Source organism: Procambarus clarkii, chromosome 48 (genome assembly GCF_040958095.1).
Source record: "Procambarus clarkii isolate CNS0578487 chromosome 48, FALCON_Pclarkii_2.0, whole genome shotgun sequence".
Classification (NCBI taxonomy): domain Eukaryota; kingdom Metazoa; phylum Arthropoda; class Malacostraca; order Decapoda; family Cambaridae; genus Procambarus; species Procambarus clarkii.
In genome coordinates, this window is record NC_091197.1 from 18,623,978 (window position 1) to 18,644,797 (window position 20,820).

Below are 20,820 nucleotides of genomic sequence, written 5' to 3' on the forward strand. Positions count from 1 at the left end.
TTTACTTCTCTTCTCTTCCCTTCTCCCTATTTGAAACATGTAACTAAATGTCGAGTTATTTTCTAAGCCCCACAAACTGGCCGCCATCTTTGGTGACACAACAACAACAGCAACAACAACAACAACACAGACCTGACTGAGTCGTCACATGTGCTCACTACGCCCCTGTAGGCACAACATGTGTCCCTCTGGTCCGGAGACCCACTTCTGGTTCCCTGTCATATGTCTTCAAGGTCCAGATGTGTGGTCAGTGTTGGAACAGGTGTGTGGTCAGTGTTGGAACAGGTGTGTGTGGTCAGTGATGGAACAGGTGTGTGTGGTCAGTGATGGAACAGGTGTGTGGTCAGTGATGGAACAAGTGTGTGGTCAGTGTTGGAACAGGTGTGTGGTCAGTGTTGGAACAGGTGTGTGGTCAGTGTGGGAACAGGTGTGTGGTCAGTGTTGGAACAGGTGTGTGGTCAGTGTGGGAACAGGTGTGTGGTCAGTGTGAGAACAGGTGTGTGCTCAGTGTTGGAACAGGTGTGTGCTCAGTGTGGGAACAGGTGTGTGCTCAGTGTGGGAACAGGTGTGTGGTCAGTGTGGGAACAGTTGTGTGGTCAGTGTTGGAACAGGTGTGTGCTCAGTGATGGAACAGGTGTGTGCTCAGTGATGGAACAGGTGTGTGGTCAGTGTAGGAACAGGTGTGTGGTCAATGTGGGAACAGGTGTGTGGTCAGTGATGGAACAGGTGTGTGGTCAGTGTTGGAACAGGTGTGTGGTCAGTGTTGGAACAGGTGTGTGGTCAGCGTTGGAACAGGTGTGTGGTCAGTGTGGGAACAGGTGTGTGGTCAGTGTGAGAACAGGTGTGTGCTCAGTGTGGGAACAGGTGTGTGCTCAGTGTGGGAACAGGTGTGTGGTCAGTGTTGGAACAGGTGTGTGGTCAGTGTTGGAACAGGTGTGTGGTCAGTGTGGGAACAGGTGTGTGCTCAGTGATGGAACAGGTGTGTGGTCAGTGATGGAACAGGTGTGTGGTCAGTGTGGGAACAGGTGTGTGGTCAGTGTGGGAACAGGTGTGTGGTCAGTGTGGGAACAGGTGTGTGGTCAGTGTGGGAACAGGTGTGTGGTCAGTGTGGGAACAGGTGTATGGTCAGTGTGGGAACAGGTGTGTGGTCAGTGTGGGAACAGGTGTGTGGTCAGTGTTGGAACAGGTGTGTGGTCAGTGTGGGAACAGGTGTATGGTCAGTGTGGGAACAGGTGTGTGGTCAGTGTGGGAACAGGTGTGTGGTCAGTGTGGGAACAGGTGTGTGGTCAGTGTTGGAACAGGTGTGTGGTCAGTGTGGGAACAGGTGTATGGTCAGTGTGGGAACAGGTGTGTGGTCAGTGTGGGAACAGGTGTGTGGTCAGTGTGGGAACAGGTGTGTGGTCAGTGTGGGAACAGGTGTGTGGTCAGTGTGGGAACAGGTGTGTGGTCAGTGTTGGAACAGGTGTGTGGTCAGTGTGGGAATAGGTGTATGGTCAGTGTGGGAACAGGTGTGTGGTCAGTGTTGGAACAGGTGTGTGGTCAGTGTGGGAACAGGTGTGTGGTCAGTGTTGGAACAGGTGTGTGGTCAGTGTGGGAATAGGTGTATGGTCAGTGTGGGAACAGGTGTGTGGTCAGTGTTGGAACAGGTGTGTGGTCAGTGTGGGAACAGGTGTGTGGTCAGTGTTGGAACAGGTGTGTGGTCAGTGTTGGAACAGGTGTGTGGTCAGTGTGGGAACAGGTGTGTGGTCAGTGTTGGAACAGGTGTGTGGTCAGTGTGGGAACAGGTGTGTGGTCAGTGTGGGAATAGGTGTATGGTCAGTGTGGGAACAGGTGTGTGGTCAGTGTGGGAACAGGTGTGTGGTCAGTGTTGGAACAGGTGTGTGGTCAGTGTGGGAATAGGTGTATGGTCAGTGTGGGAACAGGTGTGTGGTCAGTGTTGGAACAGGTGTGTGGTCAGTGTGGGAACAGGTGTGTGGTCAGTGTTGGAACAGGTGTGTGGTCAGTGTGGGAATAGGTGTATGGTCAGTGTGGGAACAGGTGTGTGGTCAGTGTGGGAACAGGTGTGTGGTCAGTGTTGGAACAGGTGTGTGGTCAGTGTTGGAACAGGTGTGTGGTCAGTGTGGGAACAGGTGTGTGGTCAGTGTGGGAACAGGTGTATGGTCAGTGTTGGAACAGGTGTATGGTCAGTGTGGGAACAGGTGTGTGGTCAGTGTTGGAACAGGTGTGTGGTCAGTGTGGGAACAGGTGTGTGGTCAGTGTGGGAACTGGTGTGTGGTCAGTGTGGGAACAGGTGTGTGGTCCGTGTGGGAACAGGTGTGTGGTCAGTGTTGGAACAGGTGTGTGGTCAGTGTGGGAACAGGTGTGTGGGAACATGTGATCAACATCGGACAACAACATACTTAGTGGCGTAGTGGCAACACTCTCACTTCCCGCCTCGAGAGCTATTTGCTCAGGGTTCGAGTACTGGCCAGGAACGGTTTACTGGGGCTCCAATACGTAAGTATTCACCCCTGTTCACCCAGCAGTAATTGAGTGCCAGGGGCCAGATTCACGAAGCAGTTACGCAAGCACTTACAAACGTGTACATCTTTCCTCGATCTTTGACGCCTTTGGTTATATTTATTAAACAGTTTACAAGCATGAAAACTTCTCAGTCAACTGTTCTTATTGTTATAAACAGCCTCCTGGTGCTTCGGAGCTCATTAAGTGTTTAATAATTGTAAACAAAGCCGCCAAAGATTGAGAAAAGATGTGCAGGTTTGTAAGTACTTGCGTAACTACTTCGTGAATCTGGCCCCTGGTTATTAGCCGATAAACGAGTCGTGTTCCCAGGGGAAAACTAGTGCACAAACGTTACCATGAGCTAAGGGAAGGGAACGTTCACATCCTGTTTAAGGGAGGCAGAAGTCGCAGGTTCCTGCTCCTCTTATGTAAACAAACGCAACAGCAGGCAACAGACATGAAGCAGTTAACAGACAAACGGACAGCGATAAAATATTTTTCACCCAGAGCATGAAAGCCCTTCTTGAGAACCTCCCCATCGGAAGACGCCAATAAACGGCTTGCGCAGCTGTGCGATTTACAACATGAGCGAGAGAGAGAGAGAGAGAGAGAGAGAGAGAGAGAGAGAGAGAGAGACAGAGAGAGAGAGAGAGAGAGAGAGAGACAGAGAGAGAGAGAGAGAGAGAGAGAGACAGAGAGAGAGAGACAGAGAGAGAGAGAGAGAGAGAGAGAGAGAGACAGAGAGAGAGAGAGAGAGAGAGAGAGAGACAGAGAGAGAGAGAGAGAGAGAGAGAGACAGAGAGAGAGAGACAGAGAGAGAGAGAGAGAGAGAGAGACAGAGAGAGAGAGACAGAGAGAGAGAGAGAGAGAGAGAGAGAGAGACAGAGAGAGAGAGAGAGAGAGAGAGAGAGACAGAGAGAGAGAGAGAGAGAGAGAGAGAGAGACAGAGAGAGAGAGACAGAGAGAGAGAGAGAGAGAGAGAGAGAGAGAGAGAGAGAGAGAGAGAGAGAGAGAGAGAGAGAGAGAGAGAGAGAAACAAACTCTGAAGGCTACAGGATATTTCAGATGTGGATAATGTCGTACAAAGGTCACAGTATTTCCCTGGCCTTTCTCGCTCTCGCAGCCGCTGGGGAATTTTGCCCGGATATGATGCTCTGTTTTCTATATTAAGTCATGTTATTTGTAGAAGTTATTTTCAATCAGCCAGTAGCATTTTTCAGCGTGGAGTTAAACAAAATTAATTACGGTTCTGGAAAAATGGTATATAATTATATAAAGAAATAATTAAAAAATGCGTTGTAAATATTCATATATGCGTATTTTAGTCTGTAGTTGTGTTTGTGTGTATCGATATGTTTTTGTGTATTTTTGTGAGCGTTCTTATCTAGAATGATTTCTTACACTAGTTTCTAAAGGCTTCAGTTTTTAGTTTCTAAGTTTCTAAATTTCTAAAAGTTTCTAAATTTCTTATGTTGGCCAGTCTAGCACATGCCGCTGATGATACTTTTTTGATGTGGGCTTCTGGGGACAGGTTCAGTAAGACATTAACACCCAGATCTTTCTCTTTATTTGACTCTTGCAGGATTTCACCTCCCAGATGGTACCCTGTGTTCAGCCTTCTGCTAAACTTAGCCTAATTTCATTACTTTACACTTTACTGACTTGAACTTTAGTTGCCATTTTCTAGACCATTCCACCAGTTTGTCCAGGTCGTTCAGTTGTCTCCGACTATCTTCATCTGTCTTAATTCTTCTCATAATTGTTGTATCATCGGCAAACATTGAGAGGAATGAGTCCATAGTCTCTGGAAGACCATATGCATATATGCCCAAGCACACCCGTGTGTGCATTTACTGTTTGTATTTACTATTTATGCCTGCAGAATCGAGCTGTTAGCTCTTGGACCCCGCCTTTCTAACCGTTGGTTACTAATATACTGATTCCCGACATATTTTCCTCTATCATATCTACTGCCTTCACTTCTAACACACACACACACACATACACACACACACACACACACCATAGTAAGGGGTCTCGTAGCCTGGTGGATAGCGCGCAGGACTAGTAATTCTGTGGCGCGGGTTCGATTCCCGCACGAGGCAGAAACAAATGGGCAAAGTTTCTTTCACCCTAAGTGCCCCTGTTACCTAGCAGTAAATAGGTACCTGGGAGTTAGTCAGCTGTCACGGGCTGCTTCCTGGGGTGTGTGTGGTGTGGGGAAAAAAAAAAAAAAAGTAGTTAGTAAACAGTTGATTGACAGTTGAGAGGCGGGCCGAAAGAGCAAAGCTCAACCCCCGCAAACACAACTAGGTGAATACAACTAGGTGAATACTGTGTGTTTGTGCACACGCACTTACTCACCTATTTGTACTCATTTGCAACACACACACACACACACACACACACACTATGTGTATGTGTGTGTGTGTTGAATACGTCAGGGTGAGAAGAGAGGCAGAAGGGCAATATGAAAGTCTCCGTGGTGTAGTGGTAAGACACTCGCCTGGCGTTCCGCGAGCGCTTTATCAGGGGTTCGTATCCTGGCCGGGAAGGATTTACTGGGCGCAAATCCTTAACTGTAGCCTCTGTTTAACTCAACAGTAAAATGCGTACTTGGTTGTAACAACGATTCTTCGCGGCGGGGATCGTATTCCAGGGACCTGCCCGAAACGCTACGCGTACTAGTGGCTGTACAAGAATGTAACAACTCTTGTATATATCTCAAAAAAAAAACATAGGAAGCAAGGCTAAGACTCAACCCAAATTGCTGCACAGCCACATCAGGAGAAAGACAATAGTGAAGGAACAGGTAATGAAACTGAGGATGGGGGCAGACAGGTTCACTACAAACGACAAAGAAGTGTGCGAGGAACTCGATAAGAAATTCCAGGAGGTCTTCACATTACAGCAAGGAGAAGTTCCAGAGATAAGAGAAGGAATAGTTAACCAGGCATCACTAAAGGAATTTGAGATTACCAGTGGGGATGTAAGGAAGCTTTTGCTAGAAATGGATGTGACCAAGGCAATAGGCTCGGATGGAATATCGCCATGGTTACTAAAGGAAGGAGTAGAAGCACTGTGTCTGTCACTCTTGTCCCGCCATGGTGTATAATAAATTTCTGGTAACAGGTGAACTGCCAAAAATTTGAAAACGGCAAACGTACTCCCGATATACAAGAAGGGGGATAGACAGGAGGCACTGAACTACAGGCCAGTGTCCCTAACTTGCATACCATGCAAGTTATTAGAGAAAATTGTGCGATATAAGCTAGTGAAACATCTGGAGCGAAGGAACTTTGTGACACAACACCAACATGGTTTCAGGGATGGCAAGTCATGCCTCACAAGATTAAATGAATTCTACAATCAGGCAACAAGAATCAGACAAGAAAGAGAGAGGTGGGCAGACTGCATATTTTATGATTGCCAGAAAAGCCTTTGACTCAGTACCACACCAGAGACTAGTGCGAAAGCTGAAGATGCAGGCAGGAGTGAAAGGGAAGGTACTCCATTGGATAAGGGAGTACCTAAGAAACAGAAGACAGCGAGTCACTGTGAGGGGTGAGGTCTCAGATTGGCGAGACGTCATCAGTGGAGTCCCGCAGGGTTCAGTCCTTGGACCCATACTGTTTCTTATACATGTAAATGATCTTCCAGATAATATAGAATCATTCCTCTCATTGTTTGCTGATGGTACAAAAATTATGAAGAGGATTAAGACGGAGGAAGACAGTATGAGGCTATAAGATGACCTAGACAGACTGAATGAATGGTCCAACAAATGGCTGCTAAAGTTCAACCCAAGTAAATGTAAGGTAATGAAACTAGGCAGTGGAAACAGGAGGCCAGACACTGGATGCAGAATGGGAGACGAAGTCCTTAACGAAACGGACAGAGAGAAAGCTCTAGAAGTTGATATCACACCAAACCTGAAGTCTCCTGAAGCCCACATCAAGAGAATAACATTTGCGGCTTATGCGCGGCTGGATAACATCAGAACTGCCTTCAGGAACCTGTGTCAAAATTCAGAATCTTGTACACCACATACGTAAGACCAATCCTGGAGTATGCGGCCCCAGCATGGAGCCCGTACTTTGTCAAGCACAAGACGAAGCTGGAAAAAGTTCCGAGGTATGCCACTAGACTAGTCCCAGAACTAAGAGGCATGAGTTACGAGGAAAGGCTGCGGGAGATGTACCTCACGACACTGGAAGACACTGGAGTAAGGGGAGACATGATCACTACCTACAAAATTCTCAGGGGAATTGACAGGGTAGATAAGGGAAAAACTGTTTAACACTGGTGTACGCGAACAAGGGGACACAGGTGGAAACTGAGTACCCACATGAGCCACAGGGACGTTTGAAATAACTGTTTCAGTGTCAGAGTAGTTAACAGGTGGAATGCATTAAGCAGTTATGTGGTGGAGGCTGACTCCATACACAGTTTCAAGTGTAGATATGATAGAGCCCAGTAGGCTCAGGACACCAATTGATTGACTGTTGAGAGGCGGTACCAAAGAACCAAAGCTCAACCTCCGCAAGCACAAATAGATGAGTACAAATACACACACACACACACACACACACACACACACACACACACAGGTTACAGCCCATAGCAGCCAACTCCCAAATACTTATTTACTGCTAGGTAGCAAGTAGGGTGTACTCTCCTAGTTGTACTCACCTAGTTGTGGTTGCGGGGGTTGAGCTTTGGCTCTTTGGTCCCGCCTCTCAACCGTCAATCAACTGATGTAAAGGTTCCTGAGCCTACTGGGCTCTATCATATCTACATTTGAAACTGTGTATGGAGTCAGCCTCCACCACATCACTTCCTCGTGCATTCCATTTATTAACCACTCTGACACTAAAAAAGTTCTTTCTAATGTCTCTGTGGCTCATTTGGGTACTCAGCTTCCACCTGTGTTCCCTTGTGCGTGTACCACCCGTATTAAATAATCCATCCTTGTTCACCCTGTCAATTCCCCTGAGAATTTTGTATGTGGTGATCATGTCTCCCCTAGCTCCTCTGTCTTCCAGCAACTTGAGGTGCAGTTGACGTTGTTTCTCCTCATAACTCATGCCTTTGAACTCTGGGTCTTGCCTAGTGGCATACCTCTGAACTTTCTCCAGCTTCGTCTTGTGCTTGACTAGATACGGATTACATGCTGGGGCTGCATACTCCAGGATTGGTCTTACATATGTGGTATACAAGGTTCTGAAGGATTCCTTACACAGGTTTCTGAAAGCAGTTCTGATGTTAGCCAGCTGCCAGGCGGTGTACAGCGCTCCGGATTTGTAGTCCTGAGGTTTCGGGTTCAATCCCCGGTGGAGGCGGAGACAAAAGGGCAAAATGTTTCTTTCACCCTGATGTCCCTGTTACCTAGCAGTAAATAGGTACCTGGGAGTTAGACAGCTGCTATGGGCTGCTTCCTGGGGGTGGAGGCCTGGTTGAGGACCGGGCCGCGGGGACACTAAGCCCCGAAATCATCTCTAGATAACCTCAAGATAGCCTCGCATAGGCCGCTGATGTTATTCTTTTGATGTGGGCTTCAGGAGACAGGTTTGGCGTGGTATCAACTCCGAGATCTTTCTCTCTGTCCGTTTCGTGAAGGACTTCATCTCCCATTCGGTATCCAGTTTTTTATTTTTTTTTATTTTTTTTATTTTTTTTCTACCACAGACGTGGCGACACATTTACAATGCTAACCAGCATATATACATTTTCTTCTGTACTCCATGGACAGGGTTAGAGAAGTGTTAAACATGTAGTTCAAGGGTTTATTGAACACTCAACCACAGAATCCAGTGACTGGCCTCCTAGTTCCCCCTCCTAGTTTCATTACCTTACATTTACTTGGGTCGAACTTTAGTAGCCATTTGTCAGACCATTCCTTCAGTTTGTCTAGATCATCTTGCAGCCTCATACTATCCTCCTCTATCTTGATCCTCCACATAATTTTTGCATCATCAGCAAACATCGAGAGGAACGAGTCAATTCTTTCTAGGAGATCATTGACGAATATCAGAAACATTATACGTCCAAGGACTGATCCCTGAGGGACTCCACTGGTGACTCCCTGCCACTCCGAGACCTCACCCCTCACGGTGACTCGCTGTGTCCTGTTGCTTAGGTACTCCCTTATCCAGTGGAGGACCTTCCTTTTCACTCCTGCCTACATCTCCAGTTTATGCACTAGTCTCTTTTGTGGTACTGTGTCAAAAGCTTTCTGGCAGTCCAGAAATATGCAGTCTGCCTACCCCTCTCTTTCTTGCCTGATTTTTGATGCCTGGTCATAGAACTCAATTAAACCTGTTAGGCATGATTTGCCTAAGTCTCTGAACCCTTCGCAGCCCGGAATAACCATCTCCTCGAAACTCCATTCCTTTTTCATCAATAGAGTCACTCCGACTCCTCTCCTTCCTTCCTTCTCTTTCCTTATTACAGTGTAGTCCTTGGAAAACACTGCATTCGTTATGATTCCTGAGAGTTTTGTTTCTGTGAGTCCAATTACATCTGGGTTTACTTCTTGTGTTCTTTCCCTAAGTTCACTAAGTTTTCTTGAAGCTTCAAGCAGTCCTCTTCTGTCTTAATCCTTCTCATAATTTTGGCATCGTCCGCAAACATTGAGAGAAATGAATCTATACCCTCCGGGAGATCATTTACATATATCAGAAACAAGATAGGACCAAGTACAGAGCCCTGTGGGACTCCACTGGTGACTTCACGCCAATCGGAGGTCTCACCCCTCACCGTAACTCTCTGCTTCCTATTTTTTAGGTACTCCCTTATCCACTGGAGCACCTTACCAGCTACACCTGCCTGTCTCTCCAGCTTATGTACCAGCCTCTTATGCGGTACTGTGTCAAAGGCTTTCCGACAATCCAAGAAAATGCAGTCCGCCCAGCCTTCTCTTTCTTGCTTAATCTTTGTCACCTGGTTGTAGAATTCTATTAAGCCAGTCAGGCAAGATTTACCCTCCCTGAACCCATGTTGGCGATTTGTCACGAAGTCCCTTCTCTCCAGATGTGTTACTAGGTTTTTTCTCACGATCACAATTCCTCTGTGTCAATTTGGTCGATTCCTGTTAGTATTTTGTATGTCGTGATCATATCTTTTTCTTCTATCTTCTAGTTTTGGCATGTTTAACGCCTCTAGTCTCTCCTCGTAACTCTTATTTTTCAGTTTCAGAAGCCATTCTGAAGCATGTCTTTGCACATTTTCCAGTTTATTGATGTGCTTCCTGAGATTTGGGCACCACACAACAGCTGCATATTCCAGTTATGGTCTCACAAAAGTCATGAACAGTTTCTTTAGTATTTCACCATCCATATAATTAAAAGTGTGTATTCGCCTAATTGTATTCACCTAGTTGTGTTCGCGGGGGTTGAGCTCTGCTCTTTCGGCCCGCCTCTTAACTGTCAATCAATCAACTGTTAATAACTAGTAACTTTGTTTTTGACACACACGCACACACACACACGCACACGCACACACACACACACACACACACACGCACACGCACACGCACACGCACACACACACACACACGCACACACACACACACGCACGCACACACACACACACACATACATACCCAGGAAGCAGCTCCGTAACAGCTGACTAACTCCCAGGTACCTATTTACTGCTAGGTAACAGGAGCATCAGAGTAAAAGAAACTCTGCCCATATTTGTTTCCACTGACGCCGGGAATCGAACCCAGGACCACAGGACTACATATCCAGCGTGCAGCGCCCACCTGATGTGGGCGTGCGGTCTGGAGTCGAATGTGGGCGTGCGTGCTGGAGTCAGATGTGGGCGTGCAGGTGGGGGTCGAATGTGGGCGTGCATGTGGGCGTGGGATGGGGCCAAGCAGACGAGACGCATTGTTCCCTCGAAGCTCAGCTTGTTGTCGGAAATTGGGCGGGAGATTTCGGGAAATTACCCCGCGCAATTTCGGAAATTACGGACTGGATTGCCAACTTGCTATGTCTGATCATACAGGACGGGGAAATTTCTCGAGTTTCTGAGAAGGAATTTCCCCCCCCCCCCCCGAGTTCTAAGGGGAAAAATCCCTTCTTGCACTGGTAATTCTCCCCCAGATTTTCTAAATTGGAGCATAATTCTCAAAGTGGTTTCTGTACTGATAAACACACGCGCGCGCACACACACAAAGTAAAAGGGCATGGAGAAACTATAGGAATAACAGGACACTGGAGAGCAGAGAAAGATACCAGAATGCCAGGAATGAATATGTCAGGATGAGAAGAGAGACAGAAAGACAATACGAAAATGACATCGCAAGCAAGGCAAAGACTCAGCCTAAATTGCTGCATAGCCACATCGGGAGAAAAACAACAGTAAAGGAACAGGTTATGAAATTAAGGTTAGGGGCAGAAGGATTCACTACAAACGACAAGGAAGTGTGTGAGGAACTGAATAAGAAATTCCAGGAGGTCTTCACCTTGGAGCAAGGAGAAATCCCAGAGATAAGAGAGGGAATAGCTAACCAGGAACCACTGGAAGAGTTTGAGATTACCAGCGGGGAAGTAAGGAAGTGTTTACTAGAATTGGATGTGACAAAGGCTATAGGTCCAGATGGAATCTCCCCTTGGATACTAAAGGAAGGAGCAGAAGAAATGTGCCTCCCGCTCTCCATGGTGTATAACAAATCACTGGCAACAGCTGAACTGCCAGAAATTTGGAAAGCAGCTAACGTAGTCCCGATATACAAGAAAGGGGATAGACAGGAGGCACTGAATTACAGACCAGTGTCCCTAACCTGCATACCATGCAAGTTGATGGAGAAGATTGTGCGAAGAAAGCTAGTGGAACATCTGGAGCGAAAGAACTTTGTAACACAGCATCAACATGGATTCAGGGATGGCAGGTCCTGCCTCACAGGGTTACTTGAATTCTACGACCAGGCAACAAAAATAAGGCAAGAAAGAGAAGGGTGGGCAGACTGCATATTTTTGGATTGTCAGAAAGCCTTTGACACAGTGCCACACAAGAGGCTAGTGAAAAAACTGGAGATGCAGGCTGGAGTGAAAGGGAAGGTACTCCGTTGGATACAGGAGTACCTAAGTAACAGGAGACAACGAGTCAGTGTGAGGGGTGAGGTCTCAGATTGGCGAGACGTTACGAGTGGAGTACCGCAGGGGTCAGTCCTTGGACCTATACTGTTTCTGATATATGTAAATGATCTTCCAGAGGGTATAGAATCGTTTCTCTCAATGTTTGCCGATGATGCAAAAATTATGAGGAGGATTGAAACTGAGGACGATAGTAGGAGGCTACAAGATGACCTAGACAGACTGAGTGAATGGTCCAACAAATGGCTGTTGAAGTTCAACCCGAGTAAATGCAAAGTAATGAAACTAGGTGGTGGAAATAGGAGGCCAAACACAGGATACAGAATAGGAGATGAAGTACTTAATGAAACGAACAGAGAGAAAGATCTAGGAGTTGATATCACACCAAACCTGTCTCCTGAAGCCCACATAAAAAGAATAACGTTTGCGGCATATGCGAGGCTGGCTAACATCAGAACAGCGTTCAGGAACCTGTGTAAGGAATCATTCAGAATCTTGTACACCACATATGTAAGACCAATCCTGGAGTATGCGGCCCCAGCATGGAGCCCGTACCTTGTCAAGCACAAGACGAAGCTGGAAAAAGTCCAAAGGTATGCCACTAGACTAGTCCCAGAACTAAGAGGCATGAGTTACGAGGAAAGGCTGCGGGAAATGCACCTTACGACACTGGAAGACAGAAGAGTAAGGGGAGACATGATCACAACCTACAAAATCCTCAGAGGAATCGACCGGGTAAACAAGGATAAACTATTCAACACTGGTGGGACGCGAACAAGGGGACACAGGTGGAAACTGAGTACTCACATGAGCCACAGAGACGTTAGAAGGAACTTTTTTAGTGTCAGAGTAGTTAACGGATGGAATGCATTAGGCAGTGATGTGGTGGAGGCTGACTCCATACACAGTTTTAAATGTAGATATGATAGAGCCCAGTAGGCTCAGGAATCTGTACACCAGTTGATTGACAGTTGAGAGGCGGGACCAAAGAGCCAAAGCTCAACCCCCGCAAGCACAAATAGGTGAGTACACACACACACACACACACACACACACACACACACACACACACACACACACACACACACACACACACACACACACACACACACACACACAAACACACACTGAATTGACCTTATAACTCTTATTTATTGACCTCGCGGCTCATCGTGGAGCTTCAATGGCCTTGTTAGCGCTCACAGACACGCTTGATGGTTACCTAGTTCCCGTCACCATCTCGCTGAGAACCCCCGCCAGCACACACACCTGCCACTAAGAACCCCCGCGAGCACACACACCTGCCACTAAGAACCCCCGCCAGCACACACACCTGCCACTAAGAACCCCCGCGAGCACACACACCTGCCACTAAGAACCCCCGCGAGCACACACACCTGCCACTAAGAACCCCCGCCAGCACACACACCTGCCACTAAGAACCCCCGCCAGCACACACACCTGCCACTAAGAACCCCCCCAGCACACACACCTGCCACTAAGAACCCCACCCCCCCAGCACACACACCTGCCACTAAGAACCCCCGCGAGCACACACACCTGCCACTAAGAACCCCCCCAGCACACACACCTGCCACTAAGAACCCCCGCCAGCACACACACCTGCCACTAAGAACCCCCCCAGCACACACACCTGCCACTAAGAACCCCCGCCAGCACACACACCTGCCACTAAGAACCCCCCCCCCAGCACACACACCTGCCACTAAGAACCCCCGCCAGCACACACACCTGCCACTAAGAACCCCCGCCAGCACACACACCTGCCACTAAGAACCCTCGCGAGCACACACACCTGCCACTAAGAACCCCCGCCAGCACACACACCTGCCACTAAGAACCCCCGCCAGTACACACACCTGCCACTAAGAACCCCCCCCCCCCAGCACACACACCTGCCACTAAGAACCCCCGCCAGCACACACACCTGCCACTAAGAACCCCCCCAGCACACACACCTGCCACTAAGAACCCCCCCCCCAGCACACACACCTGCCACTAAGAACCCCCGCCAGCACACACACCTGCCACTAAGAACCCCCCCAGCACACACACCTGCCACTAAGAACCCCCGCCAGCACACACACCTGACACTAAGAACCCCCGCCAGCACACACACCTGCCACTAAGAACCCCCCATCCCAACACACACACCTGCCACTAAGAACCCCCCCCCCAGCACACACACCTGCCACTAAGAACCCCCCCCCCCCGCCAGCACACACACCTGCTACTAAGACCCCCCCCCCCAGCCCACACACCTGCCACTAAGAACCCCCGCCAGCACACACACCTGCCACTAAGAACCCCCCCCAGCACACACACCTGCCACTATGAACCCCCGCGAGCACACACACCTGCCACTAAGAACCCCCCCCCCCCAGCACACACACCTGCCACTAAGAACCCCCGCCAGCACAAACACCTGCCACAAAGAACCACCGCCAGCACACACACCTGCCACAAAGAACCCCCGCCAGCACACACACCTGCCACAAAGAACCCCCGCCAGCACACACACCTGCCACTAAGAACCACCGCGAGCACACACACCTGCCACAAAGAACCCCCGCCAGCACACACACCTGCCACTAAGAACCACCGCGAGCACACACACCTGCCACAAAGAACCCCCGCCAGCACACACACCTGCCACTAAGAACCCCCCCCAGCACACACACCTGCCACTAAGAACCCCCGCGAGCACACACACCTGCCACTAAGAACCCCCGCCAGCACACACACCTGCCACTAAGAACCCCCGCCAGCACAAACACCTGCCACAAAGAACCACCGCCAGCACACACACCTGCCACAAAGAACCCCCGCCAGCACACACACCTGCCACAAAGAACCACCGCCAGCACACACACCTGCCACAAAGAACCACCGCCAGCACACACACCTGCCACAAAGAACCCCCGCCAGCACAAACACCTGCCACTAAGAACCTCCGCCAGCACGCACACCTGCCACAAAGAACCCCCGCCAGCACACACACCTGCCACTAAGAACCCCCGCCAGCACACACACCTGCCACAAAGAACCCCCGCCAGCACACACACCTGCCACTAAGAACCACCGCCAGCACACACACCTGCCACTAAGAACCCCCGCCAGCACACACACCTGCCACAAAGAACCCCCGCCAGCACACACACCTGCCACTAAGAACCCCCGCCAGCACACACACATGCCACTAAGAACTCCCGCGAGCACACACACCTGCCACTAAGAACCCCCGCGAGCACACACACCTGCCACTAAGAACCCCCGCGAGCACACACACCTGCCACTAAGAACCCCCGCCAGCACACACACCTGCCACTAAGAACCCCCGCCAGCACACACACCTGCCACTAAGAACCCCCGCCAGCACACACACCTGCCACTAAGAACCCCCACCAGCACACACACCTGCCACTAAGAACCCCCGCCAGCACACACACCTGCCACTAAGAACCCCCGCGAGCACACACACCTGCCACTAAGAACCCCCGCCAGCACACACACCTGCCACTAAGAACCACCGCGAGCACACACACCTGCCACTAGTCGCTCACAACACTGCAAAGTCACACTTTGTTTGCTACAATATTTCTGTAATTTTCAGTCAACATGACCCCACACCACCATCGGCACTATGAACAACTATGCCCACTTTTTTCTATTTTCAATTATATGTTTTTCAGAAATTTATAAAACAACTCACTGATGATATGCATGTATGCATGTCTGAGAGTAAGAAGGGCAGATAGATCTATTTTTTTATAGATCTATTGCTATTCTAAATCTATTTTTTTTGGGGGGGAGGGAGGAAAATCACTTCCTTGAGGATGTGTTTATTTATTTGTTAATTATTTTATTTTATTTTGGGGAGCGAATACAACAGTTTATTTTCCATAGTTGAGAATAGGACTACAGCTGTAGGTCGGCACATGTAGGTGCCACTAGGCCTACAGGCCTGTGACTTTTATCAGGCTGCAACACCACAACAGTTGGCTAGATCCTGGAGGCCTGTTTACCGCTGGGGCAGCTGAGGCGATAGGTGAGAGGACACGTTGCCCAACCGCCTCTGACCTGCTCACAACGTATAGGCCACTACATGATGGAATGATAATTAAGGCAGAATGCCAGGAGAGACAGAGTGCCAGGAGAGACAGAGTGCCAGGAGAGACAGAGTGCCAGGAGGGACAGAGTGCCAGGAGAGACAGAGTGCCAGGAGAGGCAGAGTGCCAGGAGAGGCAGAGTGCCAGGAGAGGCAGAGTGCCAGGAGAGGCAGAGTGCCAGGAGAGGCAGAGTGCCAGGAGAGGCAGAGTGCCAGGAGAGGCAGAGTGCTAGGAGAGGTAGAGTGCCAGGAGAGGTAGAGTGCCAGGAGAGGTAGAGTGCCAGGAGAGGTAGAGTGCCAGGAGAGGTAGAGTGCCAGGAGAGGTAGAGTGCCAGGAGAGGCAGAGTGCCAGGAGAGGCAGAGTGCCAGGAGAGGCAGAGTGCCAGGAGAGACAGAGTGCCAGGAGAGACAGAGTGCAAAGAGAGGCAGAGTGCCAGGAGAGGCAGAGTGCCAGGAGAGACAGAGTGCCAGGAGAGACAGAGTGCCAGGAGAGACAGAGTGCCAGGAGAGACAGAGTGCCAGGAGAGACAGAGTGCCAGGAGAGACAGAGTGCCAGGAGAGACAGAGTGCCAGGAGAGACAGAGTGCCAGGAGAGGTAGAGTGCCAGGAGAGGTAGAGTGCCAGGAGAGGCAGAGTGCCAGGAGAGGCAGAGTGCCAGGAGAGGCAGAGTGCCAGGAGAGGCAGAGTGCCAGGAGAGGCAGAGTGCCAGGAGAGGCAGAGTGCCAGGAGAGGCAGAGTGCCAGGAGAGGCAGAGTGCCAGGAGAGGCAGAGTGCCAGGAGAGGCAGAGTGCCAGGAGAGGCAGAGTGCCAGGAGAGGCAGAGTGCCAGGAGAGGCAGAGTGCCAGGAGAGGCAGAGTGGCAGGAGAGACAGAGTGCCAGGAGAGGCAGAGTGCCAGGAGAGGCAGAGTGCCAGGAGAGACAGCGTGCCAGGAGAGACAGAGTGCCAGGAGAGGCAGAGTGCCAGGAGAGGCAGAGTGCCAGGAGAGGCAGAGTGCCAGGAGAGGCAGAGTGCCAGGAGAGGCAGAGTGCCAGGAGAGACAGAGTGCCAGGAGAGACAGAGTGCCAGGAGAGACAGAGTGCCAGGAGAGGCAGAGTGCCAGGAGAGACAGAGTGCCAGGAGAGACAGAGTGCCAGGAGAGGCAGAGTGCCAGGAGAGACAGAGTGCCAGGAGAGGCAGAGTGCCAGGAGAGACAGAGTGCCAGGAGAGACAGAGTGCCAGGAGAGACAGAGTGCCAGGAGAGACAGAGTGCCAGGAGAGACAGAGTGCCAGGAGAGACAGAGTGCCAGGAGAGACAGAGTGCCAGGAGAGACAGAGTGCCAGGAGAGACAGAGTGCCAGGAGAGACAGAGTGCCAGGAGAGACAGAGTGCCAGGAGAGGCAGAGTGCCAGGAGAGGCAGAGTGCCAGGAGAGGCAGAGTGCCAGGAGAGACAGAGTGCCAGGAGAGACAGAGTGCCAGGAGAGACAGAGTGCCAGGAGAGACAGAGTGCCAGGAGAGGCAGAGTGCCAGGAGAGGCAGAGTGCCAGGAGAGGCAGAGTGCCAGGAGAGGCAGAGTGCCAGGAGAGACAGAGTGCCAGGAGAGACAGAGTGCAAGAAGAGAGAGAATAAAAATGAGGAATACTAAAAACGGCTGAGAACAAAAAAGTGGAAACTTATTTAATCCATTTCTCACGCAATCGTTGAGTGGCGACGTGTGGGGCGGTACCCTGTTGTGACGATATGTCAAGCATTGGTACTAATCCACCAGCCTAATCCCCCTCCCTCTCCCCCCCTCCCCCCCCCCCCTCTCTCTCTCTCTCATCGAGGTATCACACATTAAAGCAAATCACCCAATAGGACCAAGCAACACCAAACTAATTCGAGACAAACTATCACCAGTAACTCTGATCACTCGAATGTTGGGAACAATGTGGATTGTTCACCAACAGCTGGTCTTCACCAACAGTTGGTCTTCACCAACAGTTGGTCTTCACCAACAGCTGGTCTTCACCAACAGTTGGTCTTCACCAACAGTTGGTCTTCACCAACAGCTGGTCTTCACCAACAGTTGGTCTTCACTATCGGTTGGTCTTCACCAACAGCTGGTCTTCACCAACAGTTGGTCTTCACCATCGGTTGGTCTTCACCAACAGCTGGTCTTCACCATCGGTTGGTCTTCATCAACAGTTGGTCTTCACCATCGGTTGGTCTTCACCAACAGCTGGTCTTCACCATCGGTTGGTCTTCACCAACAGTTGGTCTTCACCAACAGTTGGTCTTCACCAACAGTTGGTCTTCACCAACAGCTGGTCTTCACCAACAGCTGGTCTTCACCAACTGCTGGTCTTCACCAACAGTTGGTCTTCACTATCGGTTGGTCTTCACCAACAGTTGGTCTTCACCAACAGTTGGTCTTCACCAACAGTTGGTCTTCACTATCGGTTGGTCTTCACCAACAGCTGGTCTTCACCAACAGCTGGTCTTCACCAACAGCTGGTCTTCACCAACAGCTGGTCTTCACCAACAGCTGGTCTTCACCAACAGTTGGTCTTCACCATCGGTTGGTCTTCACCAACAGTTGGTCTTCACCAACAGTTGGTCTTCACCAACAGCTGGTCTTCACCAACAGCTGGTCTTCACCAACAGTTGGTCTTCACCATCGGTTGGTCTTCACCATCGGTTGGTCTTCACCATCGGTTGGTCTTCACCAACAGTTGGTCTTCACCAACAGCTGGTCTTCACCAACAGTTGGTCTTCACCAACAGTTGGTCTTCACCAACAGTTGGTCTTCACCAACAGCTGGTCTTCACCAACAGCTGGTCTTCACTATCGGTTGGTCTTCACCAACAGCTGGTCTTCACCATCGGTTGGTCTTCACCAACAGCTGGTCTTCACCATCGGTTGGTCTTCACCAACAGTTGGTCTTCACCAACAGCTGGTCTTCACCAACAGCTGGTCTTCACCAACAGCTGGTCTTCACCATCGGTTGGTCTTCACCAACAGCTGGTCTTCACTATCGGTTGGTCTTCACCAACAGCTGGTCTTCACTATCGGTTGGTCTTCACCAACAGCTGGTCTTCACTATCGGCTGGTCTTCACCAACAGCTGGTCACAGAGATCTCTGTGATCTCTGTGTGTAATGATGTAAGGGCGAAGAGGGAGAACGGCCTATTGACATAGCTCGGGTGCAGGGGGGAGTTGTGTAAAATCCTGGTTTGTACCTCGGAGAGGCTACGAGATCCAGTAAGTTCAGTAGAACTTCGGTTTCAACTCTTTTTTCACCCTGTCGTAGCTCAGTCGATTAAGGCAGTGTCTGAGATGCTCCCGGACGCAGGTTCGAATCCTCGTCACGGCCCTTGTGGATTTGTTCATTTATAGACTCATTCCTCTTAATTTTTGCTGACGATGCCAAAATAATGAGAAGGATTAAGACAGAGGAGGACTGCTTGAGGGTTCAAGAAGACCTGGATTCCTGGAAGGAATGGTCAAAAAAGTGGTTGTTAGAGTTTAACCCAAGCAAATGTAATGTAATGAAAATAGGTGTAGGGAGCAGGAGACCAGATACAATGTATCATTTGGGAGATGAACCCCCTCCCTATTCAGCCCGTTGATGCCGTGAAGGGGTCTTAGTGGGCGGCTGCTGGAGTGTGATGCTCCTTGGGGCAGTCCTCTGTCCTTTTCTATCCTTGTGCTCCTGCTGCCGTCCTCTCCAATTGTGCTGAGCACCTTTTCCTTTTCCTTTTCCTTCTGTTTCGTTTTTCTCCCCCCCCCCCCCTCTTCTCCTATCTGCTTGCCGTTTCCTGCCGACCTTTTGCTTGTTTTGGTTATTCCTTTCGACTTCTTCTATTTTGACGCCCGGGTGCTTGAGGAGGCATACTCTTGCACCCGTAGAACTGTAGTACCCAACGTCGAGAGCGAGGGGAACCTTTTATTGTCAATCCCCCTTTCGTCACTGAACCCGATCTCGACGGACTGTCGGTTCTTAAGGTGGCGTTTGTAGGGCGTATACTCACGACGCACCCCTAGGGGGCCCCGGCATGATCGGCGATAGCTTCTTGTTGGGTGTCCTGCCTCTAATTGTAGCTCCATGGTGGGTGTGGGGGCACATTCGTGAATGAATGTTGATTTTTCGTAACAATGATATCTACTGTTTCTGCTGTTTCCTCTTTACCTTCTCAGGCTCGTGGGGTGGGCGACCAAGCCCCCGAGTCGGTCCGTGTTGGAAGACCGGGCTCTGTAGCCTCCGTTGCATTGGGCCCCGACCTTGCTCCTCCTTTGAGTTCTGTCCCAAAGGATCCACCTCCTAGTCCTCTGTCTGGGGTTCCCCTCCTTTCTACCCGGTCTGTCTTGTCTCCTGTGTCTTCTTCCTCGTCTCCCTCCGTTCCTCCTTCCCATCCTTTCCCTCCGTCTCTTGACTCTCCCCGCCGCCTGTCTGTGCGGGCTATTGTCCATCGCTCTTCAAACGGCCGTCATGTGTGCTCTCGTTCAGCTTCTCCTGTTGAGACGCTAGGATCCGTTGCCCAGTACGTGGTTGCTGGGACACCTATCTCTTTAAGTCAGAAACGGAAGCCTGGCTCCTCTCCTTCCTCCTCCCCGGCGGGTAAGAAGGTTTCGCTTTCTTCCTCGGCCCCTACTTCTGCCTCTCTCGCTCCTACCCCTCCCATTTCAGTGGTTGTGCCCCCTGTTCCTGCTATGGAGGTTTCTTTAGCCCCAGCTTCCCTCTCGGTTGCTGCCCTTGCTGAGGTGCGCTCCCCTCTTTCTACCCCCCCTCTGCCTGCTGCTGTCCTTGACTGTTCCCCTCCGTTGTCTCCTCTTCCTCCTCCGGACCCCGCCCGCCCACCTCTGGTCTGTTCTCCCGCCTCCTTCCCTCCGTCTTTGCTCAGTTTACCCATGCCCCCTAACCCTGACTTTGCTGACCCTGATATTCTTTAACGTGCTCTGTTGCTCTTTCGCCTTTGTTTCTTCCTTGTTCTCTGTTTTTGTCCTTTCTCTTCTCGTCGATGTCTATTCTTCAATGGAACGTCTCCAGGAGCCGATGCTTGGTGCTCGTCCTGGTCGTTTTCGTGGTTATTCCTTTCTCTCCCCCCCCCCCCCCCAGCCGTTGCTGGGG

At 50.3% G+C, this 20,820-nt stretch overlaps 1 protein-coding gene across 1 annotated transcript; it reads left to right on the plus strand.

Moving 5' to 3' along the window:
- The first annotated feature begins 17,638 nt into the window (after positions 1-17,638).
- LOC138351128 (mucin-3B-like) lies at positions 17,639-18,850 on the plus strand. The gene has a single exon (XM_069302759.1). It carries the CDS (start codon positions 17,639-17,641, stop codon positions 18,848-18,850), a length of 1,212 nt encoding a protein of 403 aa, XP_069158860.1.
- Positions 18,851-20,820: the final 1,970 nt, after the last annotated feature.